This window comes from Cucurbita pepo, chromosome LG14 (genome assembly GCF_002806865.2).
Source record: "Cucurbita pepo subsp. pepo cultivar mu-cu-16 chromosome LG14, ASM280686v2, whole genome shotgun sequence".
Lineage (NCBI taxonomy): Eukaryota > Viridiplantae > Streptophyta > Magnoliopsida > Cucurbitales > Cucurbitaceae > Cucurbita > Cucurbita pepo.
The window spans coordinates 2,396,634-2,422,012 of record NC_036651.1 but is presented as its reverse complement, the minus strand read 5'-3'; the positions used below and the strand labels follow the sequence as shown (position 1 = coordinate 2,422,012).

At 36.5% G+C, this 25,379-nt stretch overlaps 4 protein-coding genes across 7 annotated transcripts; 1 reads left to right on the top strand and 3 right to left on the bottom strand.

Annotated features, from left to right (window-relative positions):
• The first annotated feature begins 3,108 nt into the window (after positions 1-3,108).
• LOC111810539 (serine/threonine-protein kinase WAG1-like) lies at positions 3,109-6,326 on the top strand. Its single transcript, XM_023697249.1, has 2 exons — positions 3,109-3,373; positions 4,896-6,326. Exon 2 carries the CDS (start codon positions 4,904-4,906, stop codon positions 6,305-6,307), a length of 1,404 nt encoding a protein of 467 aa, XP_023553017.1. The 5' UTR covers positions 3,109-3,373; positions 4,896-4,903; the 3' UTR covers positions 6,308-6,326.
• Positions 6,327-9,451: 3,125 nt separating this feature from the next.
• On the bottom strand, positions 9,452-10,518 carry LOC111809919 (probable glutathione S-transferase). The gene is made up of 2 exons (XM_023696391.1): positions 10,077-10,518; positions 9,452-9,917 (listed from the first exon to the last, which is right to left on the bottom strand). Exons 1-2 carry the CDS (start codon positions 10,389-10,391, stop codon positions 9,573-9,575), a joined length of 660 nt encoding a protein of 219 aa, XP_023552159.1. The 5' UTR covers positions 10,392-10,518; the 3' UTR covers positions 9,452-9,572.
• Positions 10,519-13,966: 3,448 nt separating this feature from the next.
• LOC111809916 (probable glutathione S-transferase parC) lies at positions 13,967-17,080 on the bottom strand. 3 transcript variants are annotated; one of them, XM_023696389.1, is made up of 4 exons: positions 17,013-17,074; positions 16,168-16,236; positions 15,068-15,402; positions 13,967-14,496 (listed from the first exon to the last, which is right to left on the bottom strand). In XM_023696389.1, exons 3-4 carry the CDS (start codon positions 15,380-15,382, stop codon positions 14,152-14,154), a joined length of 660 nt encoding a protein of 219 aa, XP_023552157.1. In that variant the 5' UTR covers positions 15,383-15,402; positions 16,168-16,236; positions 17,013-17,074; the 3' UTR covers positions 13,967-14,151. The 3 variants fall into 3 exon arrangements, with proteins under 3 accessions (XP_023552157.1, XP_023552158.1, XP_023552156.1); XM_023696390.1 differs by lacking the exon at positions 16,168-16,236 and having other exon boundaries at positions 17,013-17,080; XM_023696388.1 differs by lacking the exons at positions 16,168-16,236; positions 17,013-17,074 and having other exon boundaries at positions 15,068-15,469.
• An 857-nt stretch (positions 17,081-17,937) lies between these two features.
• LOC111809915 (ubiquitin carboxyl-terminal hydrolase 25-like) lies at positions 17,938-24,460 on the bottom strand. 2 transcript variants are annotated; one of them, XM_023696386.1, is made up of 8 exons: positions 24,069-24,460; positions 23,483-23,966; positions 23,299-23,374; positions 23,086-23,232; positions 22,370-22,456; positions 21,509-22,281; positions 20,549-20,677; positions 17,938-18,671 (listed from the first exon to the last, which is right to left on the bottom strand). In XM_023696386.1, the coding sequence occupies exons 1-8, from the start codon at positions 24,247-24,249 to the stop codon at positions 18,566-18,568; spliced, it is 1,983 nt and encodes a 660-aa protein (XP_023552154.1). In that variant the 5' UTR covers positions 24,250-24,460; the 3' UTR covers positions 17,938-18,565. The 2 variants fall into 2 exon arrangements, with proteins under 2 accessions (XP_023552154.1, XP_023552155.1); XM_023696387.1 differs by having other exon boundaries at positions 23,086-23,178.
• Positions 24,461-25,379: the final 919 nt, after the last annotated feature.

The following is a 25,379-nucleotide window of genomic DNA, read 5'->3' as shown; positions in this document are numbered from 1 at the left end:
TCCTCTCCAACCGATGTGAGATCTCACAATCTACCCCTTGAGGGCTTAGCGTCCTCGCTGACACGTCACCATATCGAATTCTGATACTATTTGTAACAACACAAGTCCACCGCTAGCAATGACTCTAAGCTCTAGTGGGGTGGATTGTGAGATCTCACATCTGTTGGAGAATATAATGAAACATTTCTTATCAAGGTACTCTCCCTAATACTGTGTTTTAAAATCGTGAGGTTGATGACGTACGTAATAGGCCAAAGCAGATAATATCTACTAGCGGTGGGCTTAAATTGTTACACAAACACTAAACAGTGTGCCAGCGAAGACGTTGACCCGTAAGGAAAGTGGATTGTGAGATCTCATGTTGGCTCAAGAGGGGAACAAACATTTAAGGGGGTAGAAACCTCTCCCTAATAGACGACAACACGTAACAGACCAAAGTGGACAATATTTGTTAACGGTTGGTTAGCTTAAGCGGTTACATATTTAATTATAAAAAATAAATATAATTGAATTTAAGGTTAGAAGAGGCAATTAAAGAGCATAATGATACAAATAAAGATTGAAATTAAAAAATTAATTTTCATATTATAAATAATTTGTTTATTTATTTAATTAAATTGACTTATTAGATGGAGCTGCTAATTGGGTGGGAGTCAGGGACACGAACAAAACACATGTCAAACCTCTAATGTTTTAGATTTACTTTAAAATAATAATAAAATACGTATTTATCACACCCAGCCTGGTGGCACGTGACCTTGCCATGTGACTTTTTTTATTTATTTATTTTTTTCTAATAACAACTTGGAATTAATTCATAATTAAAGTTGTAAATATAAATAAAAAAGGTTCCATGAGCTTAATAGAGACAAATATTTTATTTTAATTATTGCCATATTAATAGCTTCAATTAATAATTAAAAGTAGGTTCAAGAAATGATTCATAAATTATTTCCTTAATTAATTTTATTATCTATTTTTGAGTTATAACACACTCCACCTATATCATTATAAGTCACAATTTATATATATTATTTAAAATTATTTTATTAATAGATAATTTTTATTTTTTAATATTATTTATATTAAAAAATAGTATAAAATATTTTTATAAATTCAATAATATTTTATAAACAGTGAATATAATATATTATTCTCCACAATTTTTAAAAACTTAAAATTCAATATTTTTATTTATTTCAGTATATATATATACATATAGGCGGGGTTGGGGGTGGATAGGGAATATAAACTTCGTCCCGATCCAGTTTAACTAACAAAAAAAAAAAAAAAAAATCCACGCTCTCCCTCATTCTCCATTTAAACTAGTATTTTCCAACGGGTCTACAAACCACGATTAAGAAAAGATAATATTTCGATTTATACAAATTTTTTTAAAGTAACATATATATATATATATATATATATATATTAAATTTTTATATAAAAAAAATTAATTTAACAGGTATATAATATTATCTATTTCAAGCGTAAAAAAAAATTATATATATATAATCTTAAAATTTAGAAATATATTAATGAAATTTCAAACTAATAATTTATAAATTTAAACTTGGACTTTTTTAATCTTATTTTCATAATTTATAATTATTTTCATTGAATTGAATTTAAATAAAGAAAATTGAGAAATATATTAGTGTTGCAACATACATAACTGGGTTTGAGGGAAAATAATATATAATTAATTAAAATAAATAGAATCGTGAGGCCAACTAATTGAATTATGGAAGTGGAGGAAGGCGGCAATGTAGGGCCGGTGTTGACCACGTGGCAGACAGCATTCTGTTCATTTCCACGTGGGCCCTTATCAATGGGCCGTGTTGGCCCATCACATGGCCCCATTACTTGTTTTCCATTTTTCATCCCATTATTTTTATTATTTTAATTAATACTTTATTTTAATCTCCAAGTAAGATACAGACATTAGATTTATATTTTTAATTTTTAATTTTTATTATTTTATTTTGTTTTTGTTTTATGTTTTTTAATTATTCTATTTTGGAGCCAAATTGGAAGGCTACCCTTAAATTTTTAAGAATATATATATATTTTTTTATCTTTTAAAGTTAATGGTATTAATAATAAAAATAATTTTGAATTCTTAAAATAAAATTAAGGATATTAATTAAAATTCATATAATCCGAATTGAAAAGGGCCGGGCGGCGGGCGGACCGGCCGACTCGTAGAAATTATCCCAAAATAATAAAAAATAATAGTAATATTTAAGTTAATATTTAATTAAATATCACACACTCCAATACGCAGCTTATTGTCATTAAAAGCCATTGTCAGGTTCCTTCAATTCTTCCCAACCCCTTACCCATTCTTCGTAGTTTCTTTTTTTTTTTTTTCAGAAAAAAAAATTATTTTAATTTTATCTAGACACGAGAATGAAACATTATTTATAAGAACGTGAAAATCTCTCTTTAACAGACCAATTTTCAAAATCTCAAGACAAAGGTGGAATGAAATGTCCAAAAATGACAATATCGGCTAGCAATGGTTTGAGCTTTTACAAATGGTATCAAGTCCAACACCAACCAATGTGTCAATGAGTGGGTTGAGCCTTGAAGGGGATGGACACGAGGCGGTGTGCCAACAAAGATGTTAGGCTCGAAAGGGGGATAGATCGGGGGTCCCACATCAATTGGAGAAGGGAATGAATGTTAGCTAGGACACTGGGCCTTGAGGAGGAGTGGATTGTGAGATCCCACATTAGTTCTTGAAGAGGAGTGGATCGTGAGATCCCACACATTAGTTCTTGAAGAGGAGTGGATCGTGAGATCCCACACATTAGTTCCTGAAGAGGGGTGGATTGTGAGATCCCACACATTAGTTCTTGAAGAGGAGTGGATTGTGAGATCCCACACATTAGTTCTTGAAGAGGAGTGGATTGCGAGATCCCACATTAGTTGGAGAGTAGAACGAAAAACCTTGAGGGGAACTTGAGAGGAAAGCTCAAAGACGACAACCGCTAGCTGAGACTCAGGCTATTACAATTGATATTTAGAAAAATTGGGACGAAAACGGAGATTATATTCTGTGTTCATACCTTGGATTAAGCTAAATCTCCATAAGCCTCATAAAAGACTAACTTATAATTTAATATTTAAATGAGGGAAGAAAGGTGTATGGCAGTAGAAGTCAACCAAACAATAGAAAATAACCCCTTCTCTTCTTTCCCTCTCAGTTTACAATTAGGTCAACCAAACAGAGACAGGTTCTTTAATGGCGTCACAGGCCCCACTCCTTCCACTCCTTTTCGTCTTCCTCTGTCCCCTCCCTATATATATATATACATAGGCCTTCATCACTAAGCCATTACGTTCAAAACTACTCAATTTCATTTACCATCATCAATGGAGGACGATTACTCCTTCTTCCACCATTATTTTTATTATTTTAATTAATACTTTATTTTAATCTCCAAGTAAGATACAGACATTAGATTTATATTTTTAATTTTTAATTTTTATTATTTTATTTTGTTTTTGTTTTATGTTTTTTAATTATTCTATTTTGGAGCCAAATTGGAAGGCTACCCTTAAATTTTTAAGAATATATATATATTTTTTTATCTTTTAAAGTTAATGGTATTAATAATAAAAATAATTTTGAATTCTTAAAATAAAATTAAGGATATTAATTAAAATTCATATAATCCGAATTGAAAAGGGCCGGGCGGCGGGCGGACCGGCCGACTCGTAGAAATTATCCCAAAATAATAAAAAATAATAGTAATATTTAAGTTAATATTTAATTAAATATCACACACTCCAATACGCAGCTTATTGTCATTAAAAGCCATTGTCAGGTTCCTTCAATTCTTCCCAACCCCTCACCCATTCTTCGTAGTTTCTTTTTTTTTTTTTTCAGAAAAAAAAATTATTTTAATTTTATCTAGACACGAGAATGAAACATTATTTATAAGAACGTGAAAATCTCTCTTTAACAGACCAATTTTCAAAATCTCAAGACAAAGGTGGAATGAAATGTCCAAAAATGACAATATCGGCTAGCAATGGTTTGAGCTTTTACAAATGGTATCAAGTCCAACACCAACCAATGTGTCAATGAGTGGGTTGAGCCTTGAAGGGGATGGACACGAGGCGGTGTGCCAACAAAGATGTTAGGCTCGAAAGGGGGATAGATCGGGGGTCCCACATCAATTGGAGAAGGGAATGAATGTTAGCTAGGACACTGGGCCTTGAGGAGGAGTGGATTGTGAGATCCCACATTAGTTCTTGAAGAGGAGTGGATCGTGAGATCCCACACATTAGTTCTTGAAGAGGAGTGGATCGTGAGATCCCACACATTAGTTCCTGAAGAGGGGTGGATTGTGAGATCCCACACATTAGTTCTTGAAGAGGAGTGGATTGTGAGATCCCACACATTAGTTCTTGAAGAGGAGTGGATTGCGAGATCCCACATTAGTTGGAGAGTAGAACGAAAAACCTTGAGGGGAACTTGAGAGGAAAGCTCAAAGACGACAACCGCTAGCTGAGACTCAGGCTATTACAATTGATATTTAGAAAAATTGGGACGAAAACGGAGATTATATTCTGTGTTCATACCTTGGATTAAGCTAAATCTCCATAAGCCTCATAAAAGACTAACTTATAATTTAATATTTAAATGAGGGAAGAAAGGTGTATGGCAGTAGAAGTCAACCAAACAATAGAAAATAACCCCTTCTCTTCTTTCCCTCTCAGTTTACAATTAGGTCAACCAAACAGAGACAGGTTCTTTAATGGCGTCACAGGCCCCACTCCTTCCACTCCTTTTCGTCTTCCTCTGTCCCCTCCCTATATATATATATACATAGGCCTTCATCACTAAGCCATTACGTTCAAAACTACTCAATTTCATTTACCATCATCAATGGAGGACGATTACTCCTTCTTCCCTCCCGATTCAGATCTCGATTTCAGCTTCACTTCCACCACCACCGATCGCACCTTCGCCTCCTCCAGCGCCCGCACCAGCCTTGCCAGGAGCAGCCTAACTCTCAGTTTTAATGAATCTCGCCTCGCCGCCGCTGCCGCCGCCGCAGCCGCTGTTAACCACCGTCCCCACCACCACTCTGACCCTCACTGGTCCGCTATCAAAGCCGCCACTGCACTCTCATCCGACGGCCATCTCCACCTCCGCCACCTGAAACTCGTCCGCCACCTCGGCACCGGCAACCTCGGCCGCGTCTTCCTCTGCCATTTGAGAGACAACGATCATGCCAGTTTCGCCCTCAAGGTCGTTGATAAGGACGCACTCAGTAACAAGAAGCTGTTGCAGGTCCAAACGGAATCCGAGATTCTCGCTTCTCTGAATCACCCTTTTCTTCCCACTCTCTACGCGCGTCTCGACGTCTCTCACTACACGTGCCTCCTTATTGACTACTGCCCCGCCGGCGACCTTCACTCTCTCCTCCGCAAACAGCCTAATTATCGCTTCTCCGTCGCGGCGGCTAGATTCTTCGCTGCCGAGGTTCTGGTGGCGCTCGAGTACCTTCACGCGCTTGGGATCGTGTACCGCGATCTCAAGCCTGAGAACGTTCTTTTGCGTGAGGATGGACACGTCATGCTCTCTGATTTCGACTTATGTTTTAAGTCCGAAGTGGTCCCCACTTTTCATACGTGGACTCAACCGGGACCACAGAGTACTAGCTGCTTTGGGTGGAGGACGGCGGCAGCGGAATCGCAGGAGATTGTCGGGGAGTTTGTGGCGGAGCCGACGACAGCGTTTTCTAAATCGTGCGTGGGGACTCATGAGTACTTAGCGCCAGAGTTGGTGACCGGCGGTGGTCACGGCAACGGCGTTGACTGGTGGGCGTTTGGGGTGTTTGTTTACGAGCTGCTACACGGAACGACGCCGTTTAAGGGAGTGAACAAAGAGGGTACATTAAGGAACATAGCATCGTCGGAGGCGGTGAAGTTCCGGGCGGCGGTGGAGGAAGAGGGGATGGCGGAGGCGAGAGATCTGGTAGAGAGGCTGCTGGTGAAGGATCCAGCGAGACGGTTGGGTTCCGGAAAAGGGGCGACGGAGATCAAACGGCATCCGTTCTTTGACGGGATAAAGTGGCCGTTGATCAGAACGTATCGGGCGCCGGAGGTGTATGGGCTGATGAGAAAAGCCAGATCCCACGTGAGCCACGTGACTGGAGTCAGCCACCGCATGCGGCGGCGGGGATGGTGGAACTGGAGGAAGCTCAGCAATGGTTTATTTAAAAATGGAAATGCCAGTAAATCTCATACCAATAACAATTATTATAGTTATAGCTCTAAATATTAGACGGATTAAATTCAAAACTGAAAAAAAAAAAAAAAAAAAAAATAGTTTTTTATTTTATTTTTTTAAAATTATTTTTGTACGATTTTGTTTTAATTTTATTGTAACACTGTATATTCATACACAAAAAATAAAATTTATACTTTTTATTTATTTTATTTTATTTTATTTTATTTTAGGTTTTTTAATAATGTGGCAAAAAATAATAATATAGAATTAAAAAGGAAAATAAAATAGAAAGTAATAATAAATCAAAAATACAATCTCAGAAAATTACTCCCAACACTGAAATATGATTGGCTGCAATTTTCTCCAAAATAAATGGAAAAAAAAAAGACAAAAGGAAACAACCTCATCATATACACTACAATGTGTTTTTTCCCTAATCTTTCTTATTCTTTCTCGAAAAATACATAAATGAAACTCGGACGATGAATACTCTCGTCAATTTTGTAATTCAAATTGACGTTTTCATTTTCTTCGACTATAGTAATCGGTGCAGATTTGAGATGAAACGACTTGATCTTTAACGTCTTCCAAGTGAACTTCGTTCTCGAAAATGGTATCGAGCACTGATATGGATCGACGTTTGGTCATAGCAAGGATGAGACGTGGAACCACTTCCATGGTCATCCTTGCAGCTCGAAATTTAGTTTCTTTGCCCATTGAAAAAAATATTTGGGACAGAAAAATGGTGAAAGAGGAGTAGAAGAGGTAGGAGATTGACACGAAAATATACGAACAATTTGGTATTTATAGAGTAGAGGTTCTTGGTTGATGGCGTTGCAAGTGGTGTTGTAAGTGAAATGAAGAGGACAATGTGCTTTAAATTGGCGAGTTGGCGTGTGGGGAATGACGAGCTTTTTTGGCTAAGCATTCGAATGTCACGTCCTATTCATATCTTATTAGTATAATATTTTGACGATTTCGTATTTTCGCGTTTCACATCGTTTTAAAAGATTTTAAATAAAGATAAACATGTCTTTAAAAAAAAATAGTTTAATGTTTTTTTTTTTGTTGAAATTTTAAAATTAATTTTCAATCACTTAAATTATGAGGATTTTTAACAATATTTTGAATAAATAATTCAGAAAATGAGGAAAATTTGAATTTGAATTTGAATTTGAATTTGATTTTTGATGTATTTTTTGAAAAGTTATGAAATTTATTGGACCAACAAAAAAGTGGAGAAGAGAGTTGGCAGCGACGATACGGCACCGTATTAGAGGACAATTGTTAATTAATGGCACCTCCTTTTAACATCACATCTTTTCCTTCCTAAAGTTGTCCTTTGGCAGTGGAGGAGGGACCATTATTTATTTATTTATTTATTATTATTTTAAATTTAAAAAATGATATTGAATATTTAAAATAAAATTAGATGCTTCAATGTAATTTCCATCTTCGGCTCAGTTTAACTAATGGAGAGATGAGATCCTATAAATTGTGAAATCGCACGTGAATTGGAGAGGGGAACGAAGCATGTCTTATAAGAACGTGTAGAAACCTCTTCCTAGCAGACGCATTTTAAAATCATGAAATTGACGGCGATACATAAGTAGTCAAAACGGATAATATCTGTTAACGGTGAGTTTGAGGTGTTACAAATGGTATCATCGCCGAACATTGGGTGGTGTGATAGCGAGGACGTTGACCCTCAAGGAGATAGATTGTGAGATCCTACATTGGTTGGAGAGCCAGCGAGAACGCTGGGTGTGATAACCTAATTATGAAAAGAGTAGGTTGTGACCCTCACGTTGCGACAAGAGAAGTGACAACCCTCAAATGGCGTGCATTTGACCACGTGAGGGCCTAGACAAGTGCCATGATGCGACCAAGGAGGATGATGCCTCATCTAACACACCACACATAGTGGATATTGAAGACAAGTCGAGACATAAGCAAGATAGAAACATCAAATAGACAAGAGTAGCAAAGATAGGCTTGTTAAAGGGTCGGGTATGGTCTCGGACCTTAATCTCGAAAGTCGAGGTTTGAAAGGAATTTGAGCATGCGGTTCTAGAGCTAAGTCCGTTCATATGAAAGATGAACACTCGCCAAATTTGGTGTCAATCAGACGTCAAACGGACACTTCATGACACCGTATGAACATTCGCCAAAATCACGTTTATGCGTGAAGTATTAAAAACGACTCAAAATGTACTATAGGGAAGGCATGATGTCAACTCTCCATCACCCTTGGGCCCTGTGGCCTAAGTGGGATACCATGTGGCAGATGCGTGTGTCCCAATGAAGGCGCGCATGTCAAGACGAGTGTCCCAAACGACTTTCTTTGAAATTGATTTTTCATGGACACTACCTGGCGACTCAGATGTGTGTAGGTATTGCGCCCAGCCTGCATGTCGAAGGTTGATATATGCACCCTATCATCCAGAGTGGTATCCGTAAATGACATGGCATAGCATGGGAGGGCCAACGCCTCAATAGAATTCGAATAGATGAATGTTGAGATGTCCCAATGAGTGGATCCATTCTCAATGACATGGCTAAGTGAGTTGTGATGGCCTACATCACCTCGAGACTCGGGATGGTGTCAAGACATATGGGCCCTATCAATTGGGAACCAAGATGACAAGATGAGATGCAATGTTACATTGAAAGACCTTGGCCTTGAGTAAAGGCAAGGTCAAGTCGAATGACTTGGCCTAGTGTAGAGGCAAGTAGACGATTGAACATGTACACGCAAGCAGCGTATGATCGAACAATCTTGGATTGCGCACAAGCGATGTTCGGTTGGCGAAGACAAACCTCGCTTAAGGTACAATGAAGCCACAAATTCGAGACGAGAAATATATATGGGGATTGATTCTCTTTAAGACTGGTCGTGAGCGTGTCAAGATCACGACGCCACATGCTTAAAAAATGTGAAAAAGTAGAACCGTACGCTTGGCACATTGTGAGATCCCACGGATGGTGAGATCACCCATGAATTGAAAAAGGAAACGACACAAGAAGGCGAACCTAAACATGTACCTCCCGTAGCTATGTTTTGACAAAGCAGGCCCATGACTCCCTTGCCCAACCAACTGTAGGGGCGCATCAAGCAACTCGGCCACAAACCCATAGTGATGCCGAGAGGCGAGATGGTAGCGCACCTGCATGAACTAATATACACTCATAACTCTATATAACAAATACTCTTTGAAATAGCTTTTATAACACAAATCAAAACACATGCATGGCCTTTATTTCAAGAACTAAAAGCAGGGTCATGCCCTTTATTGGAGAGGAGGAACAGCAGATTTGTTCATTCAAGGCCATGTGCTTTCTTCATTTGAACCGCGCAGTCATAGACCTTCTTGGAGTCAGGCAAGGACTTGGAAACACTCTCCTTCTCCAAGCATCTCTTCGCCCAACCCATTATCTTGGGACACTCGGCCTCTATGCTCAACTTACCAAACACCTCATAGCTATAAAACCAACTGTAGAATCCAATCAAAGCAATGTCTACAAACCCCAAACGCTCCCCTCCGAAGAAACCCTTCTCCCCTAGAACCTCTTCCAGCTGCTTCAGAACTCCAATCAGCTCCTTCATCCCTGCCTCCGCCTCTTCTCCCTTCCCGCCCCATACCTTCCTCCCCGCATCACAAAGCTGCAAGTTTCTCATTCATATGAGGCTTTTTAGAAAAATTAAAAGTAAAATCACGAAAGTTTATGCTCAAAACAATATTCTATCATTGTGGAGAGTCGTAGTTCCTAATATGATATCAGAACCATGTCAATAGAATCCTAAAATGTCGAATAAAGTTACCTTCTTGTCGATGAAATCCACCCAGAATCTGGCCTGAGCCCTCTGATAAGGATCAGAGGGGAGGAGAGGAGCTTTGTCCTTCCAAACTTCATCGATGTAGTGAAGGATAATGGAAGATTCACAAATGGGTGTTCCATTATGGACAAGAACAGGGATCTTCTTGTGAATTGGGTTCATCTGCAGAAGCAAAGGGCTCTTGTTCCTCAGATCTTGTTCCATGTATTCATACGCTACGCCCTTCTCGGCCAGGGCTATTCTAACTCGTATCCCGAACATGCTCGGCCAGAAATCCAGCAGTTTCACTTCGTCCGCCATTGTTGTCAAATGGGAAGAAACTTGAAATTGTTAATGAAGAAGAAAGAAGAGTTTTGAGTTTGGAACTAAGAATGGATCCATTTTATAAGGAACAAGGAAACATAGGACACATTGGAAACATTGGAAAATTGGAAAAAGAGAGGCTACAACACAAAAAGGAAAAACAAACAAGTGACAATCAAATTTCCATACTTTTATTAAAAAATAGACCAGGAAAAAGAATGGGCTCCACCGTTCTAAATTTCAATAGACTAAATTATAGTTTATCACGTGACTAAATTATAGTTTATCATGTACATCATCATGTTTGATATTTTATTATACGTAAATATCGGGATGTTTACATTCTTAGTATAAGTGTCTTTCTTATATTGTTCTTTCTATTTATTACTCTTTCCATATCTTTGTAGTTTATTTGATTATAAATAAAATAACTTTCACACCATTTAGATGTGGTGGATTATGGAAACATTCTCATAGTATTAGAACTCTTTCGGTTTAGCAACCCTGATCCTTTATTTTCAATGGCTTCCAAATACCTACTCATCTTCTTCTCCACCATCCCTGCTGGCTTTGAGCCGCAGGGGCAGTCTCCATGGCTGCCACATGCAAAGCTGATTGATTGCTCTTCGACTCCACCCTTTTGATCTTCAAATCACCCTTCGCTATACTATGTACATACAACCTCACATTTTCCAACACAATCGATTTTCCCTCAACCAATAGTCTCTTTCATTTTCTTCCCAATCTTTCCTTCATCCTTAACATAAACCCTAACTTAAACCTATCGAACTTTTGCAGAGATTTACCTTTGGAATCTGGGCGCTGCACTGTCCTCTTCCGACTTCAACATTGTCTTTGTCCCTTGCTCTAGTTTCCCCTTCTACTTCTTGGGTTAGACATATTCTTACCAGAGCCAAGACAACATCGTCGCTGAGCGACGATCCCTCTTCATGGGTTAGACATTCTCGCCGAAGCCAAGGCAGCATCGCCGCTAAGCAGCGATCCCTCTACAATTTTTGATGGACAAGAAAGTGTTTTCCTACGCCTCCTCCAAACCAGGTTGTTGACATCTTCACGAAAAGTGTTTCTCGACCTCTTTTTGAACTTTTCAGATTCAAGCTTTACGTTCATTCAAATCTGACGCTCAACTTGCGAGGAGGGAGGTGATTTAGTACTAAATTATAGTTTCCCATATATATCATATCTGATATTTTATTATACGCAAATATCTAGATATTTGCCTTCTTAGCATAGGTGTCTTTCTCTATATTGTTCTTTCTATTTATTACTGTTTCCATTTTCTTGTAATTTATTTGATTATAAATAAAATAACTTTCACACCAGTTAGAATATGCAAACATTCTCAGTTAAGTTAACAAAAATACAAAAAAATAAAAAATAAAATAACGTTATTAAGTCTATGATTGTTGAAAAAAATGAATGATGTTTGAGGTAGAAATCTCTAATTGAAAAAGAAATAAAAGTAATAGTTGAAAAACGTAATAAACAAAATCAAATTTGGGTATCCCATAATTGTCAAACAAAATGAGAATATGCCATTTGTAAAAAAAGAAATTTCAAAAAGTAAACTACAAAAAGTAAAAACAAATTTTTAAAAACTAAGTCAAATAGTTACCAAATTTGCCCTACCTTATTTCAATTTTAAAATTTAGCTCGAAAAACCATTAATTCTAAATAGTGCCTATATAAATTAAACTAAAAAAAAAATAAATACTTTAAAATAATTTCGAACAAAAATAAATACTTTAAATGATTTCTAACCCAAATAGAAAATTCAGATGAATATTTTAAATAATTTCTAATAAAGAAAAAAATTCAGATGATTTCTAACCAAAATTAAAACTATAACTATAGTAAAGAAATTATCACATTTTTCAAAAATCAAATAGGTATAAAATATTCAAAAGTACTTGGAATTTTCAAGGCTAAGACTTGTCTCTTGTCTCTCTCACATAGCAAGTAGTTTTGCATCCTTAAAGGCTAAGACTTGTCTCTCACATGGCATATATATGGCAAACCTAACCTCTTCCTCTCTCACACACACACATGCAAGACAAGCCCATTTCCCTATGACATGCAAAACTACACCTCATTCAAATCATCTATCCTAACATAATGGTTCTCTAACCTACTACCATATTAGACTAAGCAACCAATCAAGAATCAAGAGCCTACTCCATTAGAAGACTTACCATTTAGATTGTTAATACCCGATGGGTGAGGCCACTAGCCAAGGTCCTCAATCAGGCAACTCCCATCTATTTTCAAACTATCCATCTTCTATCAATTAACTAACAAGTAATTGTGAACTACACTTGACCACATACATATCTACTACTACACATGATTATCAGCCCCTTTCCTTAGCCCTGCTTCTCTTCAAGGGCGTGTCTATTCATGTTGTTTATGCATAAAAGTAAATAAATAAAAGTCCCGTACCATTTTACGTATCTTAGTCCATTCCTTAGAGTGAGCAGCTTCCAGATCAGTCAATAATGAATCCCCGTCTGCATAAAATAGAACAAATTTTAAGACGTAAGAGAATCATTTTCAATTTCATAATATGAAATAGAAGACGGTTCCTTAACAAATGATATTTGTCTCGAGATTTTCTATAAAAAAAAGTTTCAAACAAGGAACAACACATAGATACCCACAAGTCAGATAAGTTACACTTCTAGGTAGCTGAATTAGGCGACCGATTCCTACGAAGTCAGAAACTATATATATATATATATATATATATATATAAAAGTGCATAGAATGAAATATCACAACTCGGTAAATGAAATCACCCTCACAATGAATATATTCAACTGACATTAAAGAGTGTCAATAGACACTTGAGCTATGGTCAAATTAGTGATCTAACTCATCTTAAATCAAGAAGTGAGATTATCATAAATAATTTTTGAGAAAAGAACACGTCTCAAAATCCTTATATCAATTAACATAAGACTGTCTTCGATGCACATCATCAACTGAGTCAAGCTGCCCGCCTTCTACTTTCCTAAAACAATCAACGACATTCTCCCATTATCATGTTTCAAGTTGTAATAATGTTCCAAACAAGTTTAACAAAAGAAACAGCATTTGAAAACAGAACAGCTCCATCCGGAATGACTTCCAGATACTACAAAAAAAAGTGACTGAAAGTTAGTTTTCGCAAAATAATATCGATCAGCCACAAAACTCTGAATTGTACAAAGTGCAAAGTAAGAAGTAAAACTGAAAAGCATTAAAGAAACCAAAAGAGATACATGACAGTGAACTAGACCAAATACGACCAAACCCTTTCAAAGCAGTGTCGCCTGTAATATTTCAACTGTAGGCTGCAATAAGAGCCTACCATATCATTTTATCGCAGAGTCAGGTACAAGATCAAACTTGCTTGGTAAAGATGCAAACTCAATGAACAGAACTCGAATATTAGTCTTGGTTGAATCTTCTTGAAAGAGGTCGGTCAACTTGACTGTGTTTTCTTGATTATCACATTCCTTCCTTAGAACTAATTTATTTGTGGGATTGTACGCACGTGCATGAACTGTATGTAGAGAACTAATATACACTCGGGCCTCATAAGTCTATAACAAATACTTTCAAATAGCTTTAACACAAATCAGAACACATGCATGTAGTAACCTAATACAGTACAGGAAATCGGAAAAGGTAGAGTTTTATTTAGAACTAAAAGCGGGGCCATGCCCTTTATCGGAGAGGAGGAACAGCAGATTGTTCATTCAAGGCCAAGTGCTTTCTTCATTTGAACCGCAAAGTCATAGACCTTCTTGGAGTCAGGCAAGGACTTGGAAACACTCTCCTTCTCCAAGCATCTCTTCGCCCAACCCATTATCTTGGGACACTCAGCCTCGATGCTCAACTTACCAAACGCCTCATAGCTATAAAACCAACTGTGGAATCCAATCAAAGCAATGTCTACAAACCCCAAACGCTCCCCTCCGAAGAAACCCTTCTCCCCAAGAACCTCTTCCAGCTGCTTCAGAACTCCAATCAGCTCCTTCTTCCCTGCCTCCACCTCTTCTCCCTTCCCGGCCCATACCTTCCTCCCAGCATCATAAAGCTGCAAGTTTTTCATTACAGTTTTTTCGTTCATATGAGGCTTTTCGGAAAAATTAAAAGTAAAGTCATGAAAACTTATGCTTAAAGTCGACAATATCATATTATTTTGTAGAGTCGTAGTTTTAATATAAACCATGTCAATAGAATCCTTAAATGTCAAACAAAAAAGTTGATAGCTTCGAAGATATAGTCAAAAATGACTCAAATGTTGAATAAAGGAGGTAGTTTACTCGAAGGCTCTAGAGAAAAGAGTTAAGCCTCGACTAAAGAAAGACAGGTCAAAAGTGACTTGACTTAAGTGTCGACTTTATTCGAAGGCTCTATAGAAAAAAGAGTTATAGCCTCGACTAAAAAGAGACGGTCCGAGAGCTCATAGTCCTGAAAAAAAAAAAGGCACTGTAATTTGTTCGAGGGAGGGAAACATTATTGGGTGAGATGACTTCTGAGAAACCAAAAAGGAAACACAGGAATACATCTCCATCACGCTTTTTGGACAAACTAAAAGCAAGATGACTAAAACTTGTACTTGGACAATATCATAAAAAGGGGAGGGCGAAAAGAAATAAAGTTACCTTCTTGTCGATGAAATCCACCCAGAATCTGGCCTGAGCCCTCTGATAAGGATCAGACGACAGGAGAGGCGCTTTGTCCTTCCAAACTTCATCGATGTACTGAACGATAATGGAAGATTCACAAATGGGTCTTCCATTATGGACAAGAACAGGGATCTTCTTGTAAACTGGGTTCATCTGCAACAGCAAAGGGCTCTTGTTCCTCAGATCTTGTTCCATGTATTCATACGCTACGCCCTTCTCGGCCAGGGCTATTCTAACTCGCATCCCGAACATACTCGGCCAGAAATCCAGCAGTTTCACTTCGTCCGCCATTGTTGTCAAATGGGATGAAACTTGAAATTGTTAATGAAGAAGAAAGAAGAGTTTTTGAGTTTGGGACTAAGAATGGATCCATTTTATAGGAAGAAGGAAGCAAAAAGAAAGATCTCGAGGTTTCAAATTTCAATACTTCTATTAAAAAAATAAACAATGAAAAAAGAAAGACCTCGAGGGTTCTAAATTTAAATACTTTCATTAAAGAGGTTAAATTAACAAAAATACAAAAGATCAGTTTAAATACTAGATTAGAAAAATAAAAATAAAAAATAAAAAAAAGCCTAATTAATTTTATGATTGTTGAATAAAATGAATGATGTTTGAGGTATAAATCTTTGTATGAAAAGAAATAAAAGTAATAATTGAAAAACGTAATAAACAAAATCAAATTTGGGAATCCCATAATTGTCAAACAAAATGAGAATATGCCATTTGTAAAAGAAGAAAATGCGTATAATACCTATTTTTCAAAGGGGTTGGCTTGACTCGAAAAGATTTTTCATGGAAAGGAAAAACAATAAATAATATGACGTCATTGCTGGCGTGAAATGGATACAAAGAGAAAAGTAGAACCTTCAAGAGGGTTAGGAAAGTAGTCATTGCTGACGTAACAACGTCATTAATGACGTCAAACTAAATAAAGTGCTAATTTGGAGATATACTAATTTATATAAAATAACTTTGCAGTCTGTTTTGATTTGCAGACTTTTGTTGATATTGAAAGCGGCTTTTATAATCAATTTTCTTTTTAAAAAATAAATGAATAAAGAAAAAAGGCTTACCATTCAAGAAAATTAAAATTATTATGAGGTCTGCAGTGAGGGAATCATAATGAATTGTGTTCACATGACCTACATTATTTAAATTCCAAAATTTAGCTTGAAAAACCAATAGTTCTAAATAGTACCTATATAAACTTTAAAAAAAAAAAAAAACATTCATCGAAAAAGCACAAATCAAAAAAGCACAAAGTTCTTAAAAATTCAAATGATTTCTTACAAAGATGAAAACTATGGTAAAGAAATTATCACAATTTTTCAAAAATGAAATAGTTATTAAATAATTCAAAAGTACATTGAATCCTCCAATGCTAAGACTTGTCTCTTGTCTCTCTCACATGGCAAGTAGTTTTGCATCCTTCAAGGCTAAGACGTGTCTCTCACATGGCATATATATGGCAAACCTAACCTCTTTCTCTCTCGCTCACACACACATGCAAGACAAGTCCATTTCCCAGTGACATGCAAAACTACACCTCATTCAAATCATCTATCCTAACATAATGGTTCTCTAACCTACTACCATATTAGACTAAGCAACCAATCAAGAATCAAGAGCCTACTCCATTAGAAGACTTGCCATTTAGATTATTAATACCCGATAGGTGAGGCCACTAGCCAAGGTCTTCAATCAGTCAACTCCCATCTATTTTCAAACTATCCATCTTCTATCAATTAAATAACAAGTAATTGTGAACTAGACTTGACCACCTACATATCTACTACTACACATGACTATCAGCCCCTTTCCTTAGCCACGCTTCTCTTCAAGGGCTTGTGTATTCATTTATGTTTCTTTTAATGGAATGTTGTTTATGTATAAAAGTAAATAAATAAAGGTCCCGTACCATTTTATATTCGTATCTTAGTCCATTCTTTAGAGTGGGTAGCTTCCAGATCAGTCAATAATGAATCCCCATCTGCATAAAAAAGAACAAATTTTAAGAAATGACACCTTCACTCACTTGATGCTTTATTTGGTACACAAGGACGTAAAAGAATCAATTTCAATTTCATAATATAAAATAGAAGACGGTTTCTTAACAAATGATATTTGTCTCGAGATTTTCTATAAAAAAAAATTTCAAACCAGGAATGGCACATAGATACCCACAAGTTAGATAAGCAGGCAGCAACTGCAACCTCCTGCACTTCTGGGTAGCTGGATTAGGCGACAGATTCCTATGAAGTCAGATACCCACAAGTATATATATATATATATGTGGTGCATAGAAGGAAATAATACAACTCAATAAATGGAATCACATTCAAAATGAGTATATTCAACAACAATAAAGAGTGGTAATGGACACAGACACTTGAGCTATGGTCAAATTAGAGATAGAGCAAAGTGATCTACCTCATCTTAAATTAGAAATTAGAAGTGAGATTATTATAAATAATTTTTGAGAAAAGAACACGTCTCAAAATCCTTATATCGATTAACATAACACTGTCTTCGATGCACATCATCGACTGAGTCAAGCTGCCCGCCTTCTACTTTCCTAAAACAATCAACGACATTCTCCCATTATCATGTTTTCAAGTTGTAATAATAATCCAAACAAGTTTAAGGAAAGAAACAGCATTTGAAAACAGAACGGCTCCATCCGGAATGACTTCCAGATACTACAAAAAAATAACTGAAAGTTAGTTTTTTGCAAAATAATATCAATCAGCCACAAAACTCTGAATTGTACATAGTGCAAAGTAAGTAAAACTGAAAAGCATTAAAGAAACCAAAAGAGATACATGAGAGTGAACTAGATCAAATACGATCGAACCCTTTGAAAGCAGTGTCGCCTGAAATATTTCCAACTGTAGGCTGCAATAAGAGCCTACCATATCATTTTATCGCAGAGTCAGGTACAAGATCAAATGTACGGTGTAATAGATAGCTCAAAAGCAAACACTTGCTTGGTAAAAATGCAAACTCAATGAAAGCATAGATATGTTTCGCTCCCGCAGTTTTCCTGTATTCCTTGAAAGAAAATTCGTAATGCATCCACGACATAATGACTGAAAGCCAAAAATCCTACCAAAAAGGACATTATACAAATCGAATAGAATTCCTGAACTTTCTTCTCGGCGATGACTGCCGCCAGTTGTGCAGCTTCGAGAAATAAAGAAATTTCAAGCGTGCGCATCAGCGATCCCAACTTTTCAAAAGAAATGGAAATCCACTGCAGCGGATTGAGAATGATGAAGGACAAATTCCCGAAGACGCCAATGCTTGCTTGAACAAAGCATTGGACATATTCTTCATATATCACCATCAAGACATTCCATTCCCATCAAAACAGAATGAATTTTGTTCTAAAGATTGTGACGCCATCTCAAGAACCAGGATAAGGTTTCTTCTCAGCACAGCTACCGCATAAAAAGAGGAGACCCACCGAGGTTACTTTTCATGGCTAAACAGTTTAAGTTTTTTGATAAGGTCCTCTTTTAGAGGTTCTGGTATCCGTGAAATAAACTTCTTTCTGGCATCCGCAATCAGCAATATCCTGCATTGCATGTGAGTCCACAAGTTACAATATATTAAGACGGGGAATTAAGGAAAACTCCATAGTGAGTGAACTGCATGCATGCTTATGACTGGGGTAAACGCGAAAATAATAAAACCACTAAGAAGATTGAGATGAAGTTCTAACTATTGTATTGTACCCAAAATACCAAGTCAAGTAGAGGACAGGAGGGGCGTAAGCCTGAAAGTATTGCTAAAATTAAAATGAGTATGCCCCAATCAAGCAATGATGGTGATTATTTATTAGATAGTTCACGCAAAGCAAGTATTTACGTGAAACATTTTAACATCCTATACCCAACCAGCCAACCCTAAGTTAAGTAATAAAAGCAATAAAAAAGAACTCTACCAACCCAGGCAAATGGAATTAAGAGACCTCAAAAGATGGGAAAAAGAAGGCACGATTCAATCTTCTGGAGATATCTCCAACTACAAAGTCATAATTCTCCATTAGAAAAAGGAACGGAAAATGGGAATGCACCACATGGGCATCCAGATACAGAGAACCTTAGCATCAGCACTTGAAACAAGAATTGTTTACCAGCATTGTGACATCGTTAATGAACGGCATAGTTGAAATAAGAAAAAATTCACAATATATCTTTTCTTTTGGTGACAATAAAAATTGAACATACATTTATAGACTATATCTATAGGACTGCAATCCAAAAAATATTCAGCTCAATTATAGAAAAAGGTAGTTAACTGCAAGGTAAACAATTTAAAACTAAACGAAATTATGAATTAAAATTTTGGAATAAAATATATTCCCAGATGAAGACTGGAACATATTGCAATTAAAATATGAAAGCAAGTCCTAAACATATCACGTGTATAAAACAAAATAGTCAATAAAATAAGAACAGAACCCGAGCAACGAACTCATATTCAACAAAATACCAATACAAAATCTACATAGTTACACAACAAAGAAAGCAGCCATCTACTTAAATAAAAAAATGAATAAAATCTCAATTAACTGGAGTTTGATCATCACCAATGCATTAATGATAAACGAATGAGTTCGACCCACATACACTGGAAAAAGAGCCATGAACAGAGAAAAAAAACCTAATAACAGCATAACCAAAAAGCTACCGTTAACTTCAAATGTAAAACATTATTACAACTTCCTAGAAGCACAAACACGAACGTGAAATGACAGAGACTTGTGGCATGTTAAATTCTAAAATTATAGGATGTGGTAAGGCCTTATTTCTTAATAAATATTCCAATAATTCTCAAACTAAAAAATCGTTTTAATTTACCATGCTTATGCATGTGATCCATTGTTCTCTATCAAACTACTCCAGATAGATCCAGACCACTGAATCACTTTTTCTAAATGATTTAACATCTTAATGAAAAGACAATTCAAAATCAATACTGGCTTATGCATTTCTATGTACCTCAAATGTTCACAAGTGTTTGATATGTGTTTAATTTGTTTAACCAGTGCCCAAATCTCTATTGGGATTAATGTGTCCAACACGCGTCTGACAAGTGTTAGACACTGACATGTTCCCCAAGTTGAAGTGATCGTGCTTGCTTCTTAGATTACTACATACACAGGTAGAGTTCTTCATGCCAATTATAATACCATTACAAATAAAAATAGTTCCCCTGTTTCTAAATTTACAAACACTGATACAGCTTATCAAGAAGGATTTCACAATCCAGGTTTGGGAAATTTACAACCTGTTAGGACACATCACAAGTTTCATAATAGAATAGGTCAGCCAAAACCAATGACGAGCTTTCTTCCGAAAAGGAATGTTGATTTCAAATAATAATTCATCAAGCAACCCAGTTGACTAGAATATGAAGTTGTTTGTACACTTAGAAAGTAATACGTACTTTAAGTCATTCCTACTTGGTGTCCTGCCAGTTTCTCTTAAACATAATCTCTTCCTTGTTCGCATGCAACTGAAGACCTCCTCTGACCAACCGCATGATCTTAAAACTGAGGAAGTTTCATTCTTGAGACTGAATATAGACACAAAAATGTATCAGAGACCAAAACAACTTGATAGAAGTAAAGCATAAAAGAAATAAACTACAGAGGGATATCAGTAGCCTTATAGTCAGATAATACAACTGGTAAGGGTGAGTTTGGCATACCTAATTTAAACACTTATTTCTACGACAATCATTTTAAAACATGTTACATAAAATTGGTTTTAATTCGAATCCCGGTATGTTCTGTTAAATTTCTTAAAAGTAATTTTAATCACAAGTTGTGTAGTTACAAATGTTTTATTACCATAAAGTGATTCTAGAGTGATGTCCAATCAATAACTTTTTATATAATCAACTTTAAGTGCTTCGGTAGAAAATTGTAAACTAATTTGATTATTTCAAAAATGATTTTTATTTATTATCCAACACTCTAGATTTAAACAAAAAAAACACTTCTGGCCCTCCAAATCACGTAGGAAGCCAATCCAAACACACAGTAAGAGTAGTGCCAAACAAAAACAGAAAAAGAAAAGGCATGCAATAGTTAATACAGCTAAAAGGAAATGCACAAAAGAAAAAGTAATTGCACAAACTGTCATACAGAAAATAATACGTACCAACCCTGCATCACATGCATAACTTGTTTTAAGTGGTCTATAATAACAATTAAGTGAATCTAAACCTTAACAATTAAGACTAACAGCTTTGGCGACCTTACTGTGTGTGTAGGTCAACAAGAGAAATATAGTCAGAACAGAAGAAAATTTCCTTTCATCTTAATCTTCCAAAGATCATAAAATGAAACTACAATACTTCAGTGAATTCAACGGAGAAATATTGTCAAGGAAATTAACGTACTTTTGTTTAAGTTCTTCAACTCTTCCCTGAGATTGAGAATCCTGTTGAGACAAGATACATAAGTCTGATCTTCTTTTGGCCCTTTTGATCTCAGAGGGGCAGTTGACTGTATTATCAATTTCATCATGATCAGACCCTCTTCCTGCAGTGATCTTGATATTCATAGATTTACCATTAAACTGGTCATGTTTATCTGCTTTCATTCCCATACTCTCACCATTTACATTACCATTCATTAACACAGATTTATGTTCCTTCTCAGGGACATCACAATGAACTTCATGATTTTTCCTGATATTTCCATTCCCGAGAGAAGATATATGTCTTGCACCATTTTCCAGAGGCAACGAGTTTATATTCTCTTTCTCATTCTCCTTGATGGATTCATCCTTCTCAAGAACAATCTTTCCATTAATGGTGGAAGGAGATTGCATGGAATTAGTATGTCCATTCATATACGACTTTCCTTGTGGACTGGAAGTTGGTTTATCTACCTTAAATGAACTTGAAAGTTCCTTCCGAGAAGATTGCTCAACATGGGATCTTGTCTGTGCCGTTTTAGTTACAACAGAAGGTTTTGACATTTTGAATCCATCACTGCCATTACATTGATGAGATTTTACACCATTGGAAGCAAGATTTGTGCTAGTAGTTACTGGCCTTTGATTCGTACGAGAGAAAAAGAGAATATAAACCTTTTCTGACAAAACCTCCTGCAGAGTTGAAACTGTAACAAATGAGTCATTGCAGCAATACCATCTACCTGATGCATCCTGCTAAGAAAATACAGAAAAATTCGTGAGGATCAGATATTGTTATAAATTTAGTAGGCTTCAGATGAGTATTGCCAACAACAATTACCTTGATGTATGCATAATAATGTCCAGATTCTGCGGAGAAGCCTGAATGCACTATGGTACCAAAGAGCTTGTACTCTGGACGTGGATCCTGCAACATGATTTAAGAAATCAACTTCAATAAAATATCACAAAAGAGAATTATAAAAACCACCCCATAAAAGGACTAAATGGAAGTTACAGCCAATAGCATAAATGAAGCATGCAAAAGAGCTATGGACCAAAAAATTAAGGACATCACAGTAGAAGACATTTGTACAAAGAGGCTTATGGTGTACATTCCAATAAGAAGACGGTTGTACAAAGAAGCTAAGGCTAGATGAAGAAGGAATTCAGAATTTAACACTGAAAATTGCATTATGCAGCATTTAGTCTAGAACTCTAGCTGAAACCTACAATCAGCTAGAAGAAAAGACAATTGGTATTTGGTCCCTCCCAGATGTTAAAGAAAATCATTGCAAATCCTCCAAGCAACTTATAGAGAAATCCTACCTTTAATATACGGACAATCATCATTCATCATTCATCATTCGGCGTGGATTTAGGTAGAAAGTCCCATAAAATTTTACAGTAAAATCGTACTCTAAATAAATTTTAGACGTTTATGTACTTCATAATATTTATTTAGATCAACGGACATGTTTACGTGCATGGCTCAAATATACAAGCAATCTTAATAAATAAGCATTTCAGCAACGTCATTTTTTGTTAGACACGGACCTGACTTCCTTTGCACATGAAATTTGAAAGCTGCAAACTCTCGTCACACGCAATAGCCTTGTCAATCTTACCCCCAAATATGCCATCAAATCTCTGCCAAACCCATCCAAGAACAACGCCTTTACATGAAAGCAGCAACACTACGAACTTGAACAAACAACAGTGAATTGAACAGGGAAAAGAAACAATAAATCAAAGGTTAGGACAGAAAACCTTCAATTGGATGACAAGAATGTTAGGTGGTTGGAGTATTGACATCTGCTTCCTCGCCACCACCAACTTCTTACAGCTACAAAGCAAACACAGTCTCACCGAATCAGACCCGAGCAAAAGACAATTCCAAAACCAGAAGAGAAAGAAGATGGATGGATATATACAGGACAAAATAAAAGCTTACTTGTCACACTTGTACTTATTATTGCCATCTAAAACTTCCAGTTGAAAGAACTTGTGCAATGCCTCTTTAAGAGAACTACTATGCAAAACATCAAGACTAATATCCATTATCTCGTCAATCTTATTGGAGTCGTTTCCACAAGATAAACACTTCACCTGGCTCTGCAAGGCACCCCCGAAAATTTCCTTCACCACCGTGGAGCTTCCACTCGCACCTCCACCGTTGTAGTTGCCATTTCCATTTCGACGCAGCTTCTTCAAGCGGAGGCAGGTGTTGTGGCAAGCGTCGATGACATAACGAAGGAACTCGTGGGCGTCCTCCTGACGGCCCAAGCGAAAATGCTCGGCGAAGATCCTGAGACAGTTCTGGATCTTGAGAGGCGAATCTAAGGTGAGATCCAAACTCAAAGACCTCACTATCCGCCTCTCCAAAATGCAAAATGGACATTCGCGCTTTCGCTCGTTGTCGGAGGAAGCCGAATCACCTGAAACAGAAAAACGAAACGCAGGAACCACATACAGAGAGAGACATAAATTAGGGCTGAAAGCGGAATCAAATTGAAGCGAGAAAAACGAAGAATACTTACAGAGAGAGGAGTGTTGGTTCCGGAGGCAGAAATTGGCGAGGGGAGGGGTATAAGTGAGACACTGAAGAACGCTGTTGAGGTAGCAGGTATTGCCTAGGTTTTTAAGACCGAGTGGGGGGCCGTTCCGGCGCTTCTGACTCAGTAAACTCGGTTGCCAACTCATTTGCAATTGCAAGGCCATTAACGACCTTCTTCTTCCTGGCTAGGTTTGTGCAGAGCATTAGAGGCCGATGGTCCGGTACCTCTACTACCAGAGTGTCGCCGCCGGCAGCGCCACCAGCGAAATCGCATAGCTTATTCGTCTTCTTATTTTCGTTATTTTCCCTCCCTTTCTTCTAGCGCCTTCCCTCCCCCGCCCTCCAACTGGAAAATAAAATAGGACAAATCGTTGAAACGGATGCGTCTTCTGAACCAAACGCGCCTTTTATATTTTTTCTTCTTTTTATCATTTCAATTCTAATTATTTTAGTGTTTATGTATTTTTTTTTTTTTTTTTTTTTTTTATNAGCCCTACTATTAGTAGATATTGTCTGTTTTGACCCCTTAGGTAGATATTGTCTCTTTTAACTACTTACGGACTAAAAGATATTGTCAGTTTTGGTCCGTTACACATCACCAGTCACGGACTAACTTTGGCCCATTACGAACTACCGGATTTTGTTTGCTTTGGTCTGTTACGCAATCATTATTAACCTCTCGAGCTAGCAGATATTGTCTATTTTCGTCCGTTTTGTTCTCAACGTGAGATCTCACAAAATATATATATATATATATATATATATATATATATATATATATATATATATATATATTATAGACTTTCGGATAAACTTTATAATTTTGAAACTTTTCTTTTGTAACCTTTTGTAACCTTCCTTTTATATATGTATATACCGTTTCATTTTTATCATAAACTTTTAGTCGACTTTATGGTAAACGTTACGAAACTTTTCTTTTGTAACCTTCCTTTTATATATATATACCGTTTCATTTTTATCATAAACTTTTAGCCGACTTTATGGTAAACGTTACAATTTTGAAACTTTTCTTTTGTAAGCTTCCCTATTTTGAAATTGATTCAAAATACTCATTTCGTTAGCTTCTTCGTTACATTGCGATGTGGCGGTAGTAAACAAATTTGAAGAATTTGTCACATTCAACATGGAGAAGAGCGGGATTAAATTGGAGATTATGGTAAAATATTGTTTTCCGCTCCTCACGATCAAACGATTTGGGCAGAAGAGCAACGTTTTTGGAGAGGATAAATAGAAAACAAAAGGCAAGTGAAAGTAGCCATATCAAAGGATAAGT

Bases quoted from the DNA above. Each gene is read 5' to 3' on its own strand.
- LOC111810539 (XM_023697249.1), top strand. From the start codon at position 4,904: ATGGAGGACGATTACTCCTTCTTCCCTCCCGATTCAGATCTCGATTTC.
- LOC111809919 (XM_023696391.1), bottom strand. From the start codon at position 10,391: ATGGCGGACGAAGTGAAACTGCTGGATTTCTGGCCGAGCATGTTCGGG. The intron at 9,918-10,076 runs GTAACTTTATTC...AGAAACTTGCAG, and splicing joins TGGATTTCATCGACAAGAAG to CTTTGTGATGCGGGGAGGAA.
- LOC111809916 (XM_023696390.1), bottom strand. From the start codon at position 15,382: ATGGCGGACGAAGTGAAACTGCTGGATTTCTGGCCGAGTATGTTCGGG. The intron at 14,497-15,067 runs GTAACTTTATTT...AAAAACTTGCAG, and splicing joins TGGATTTCATCGACAAGAAG to CTTTATGATGCTGGGAGGAA.
- LOC111809915 (XM_023696386.1), bottom strand. From the start codon at position 24,249: ATGGCCTTGCAATTGCAAATGAGTTGGCAACCGAGTTTACTGAGTCAG. The intron at 23,375-23,482 runs GTAAGCTTTTAT...TTTGCTTTGTAG, and splicing joins AATAAGTACAAGTGTGACAA to CTGTAAGAAGTTGGTGGTGG. The intron at 22,282-22,369 runs GTAATTGTTGTT...TTTTCTTAGCAG, and splicing joins ATTATTATGCATACATCAAG to GATGCATCAGGTAGATGGTA.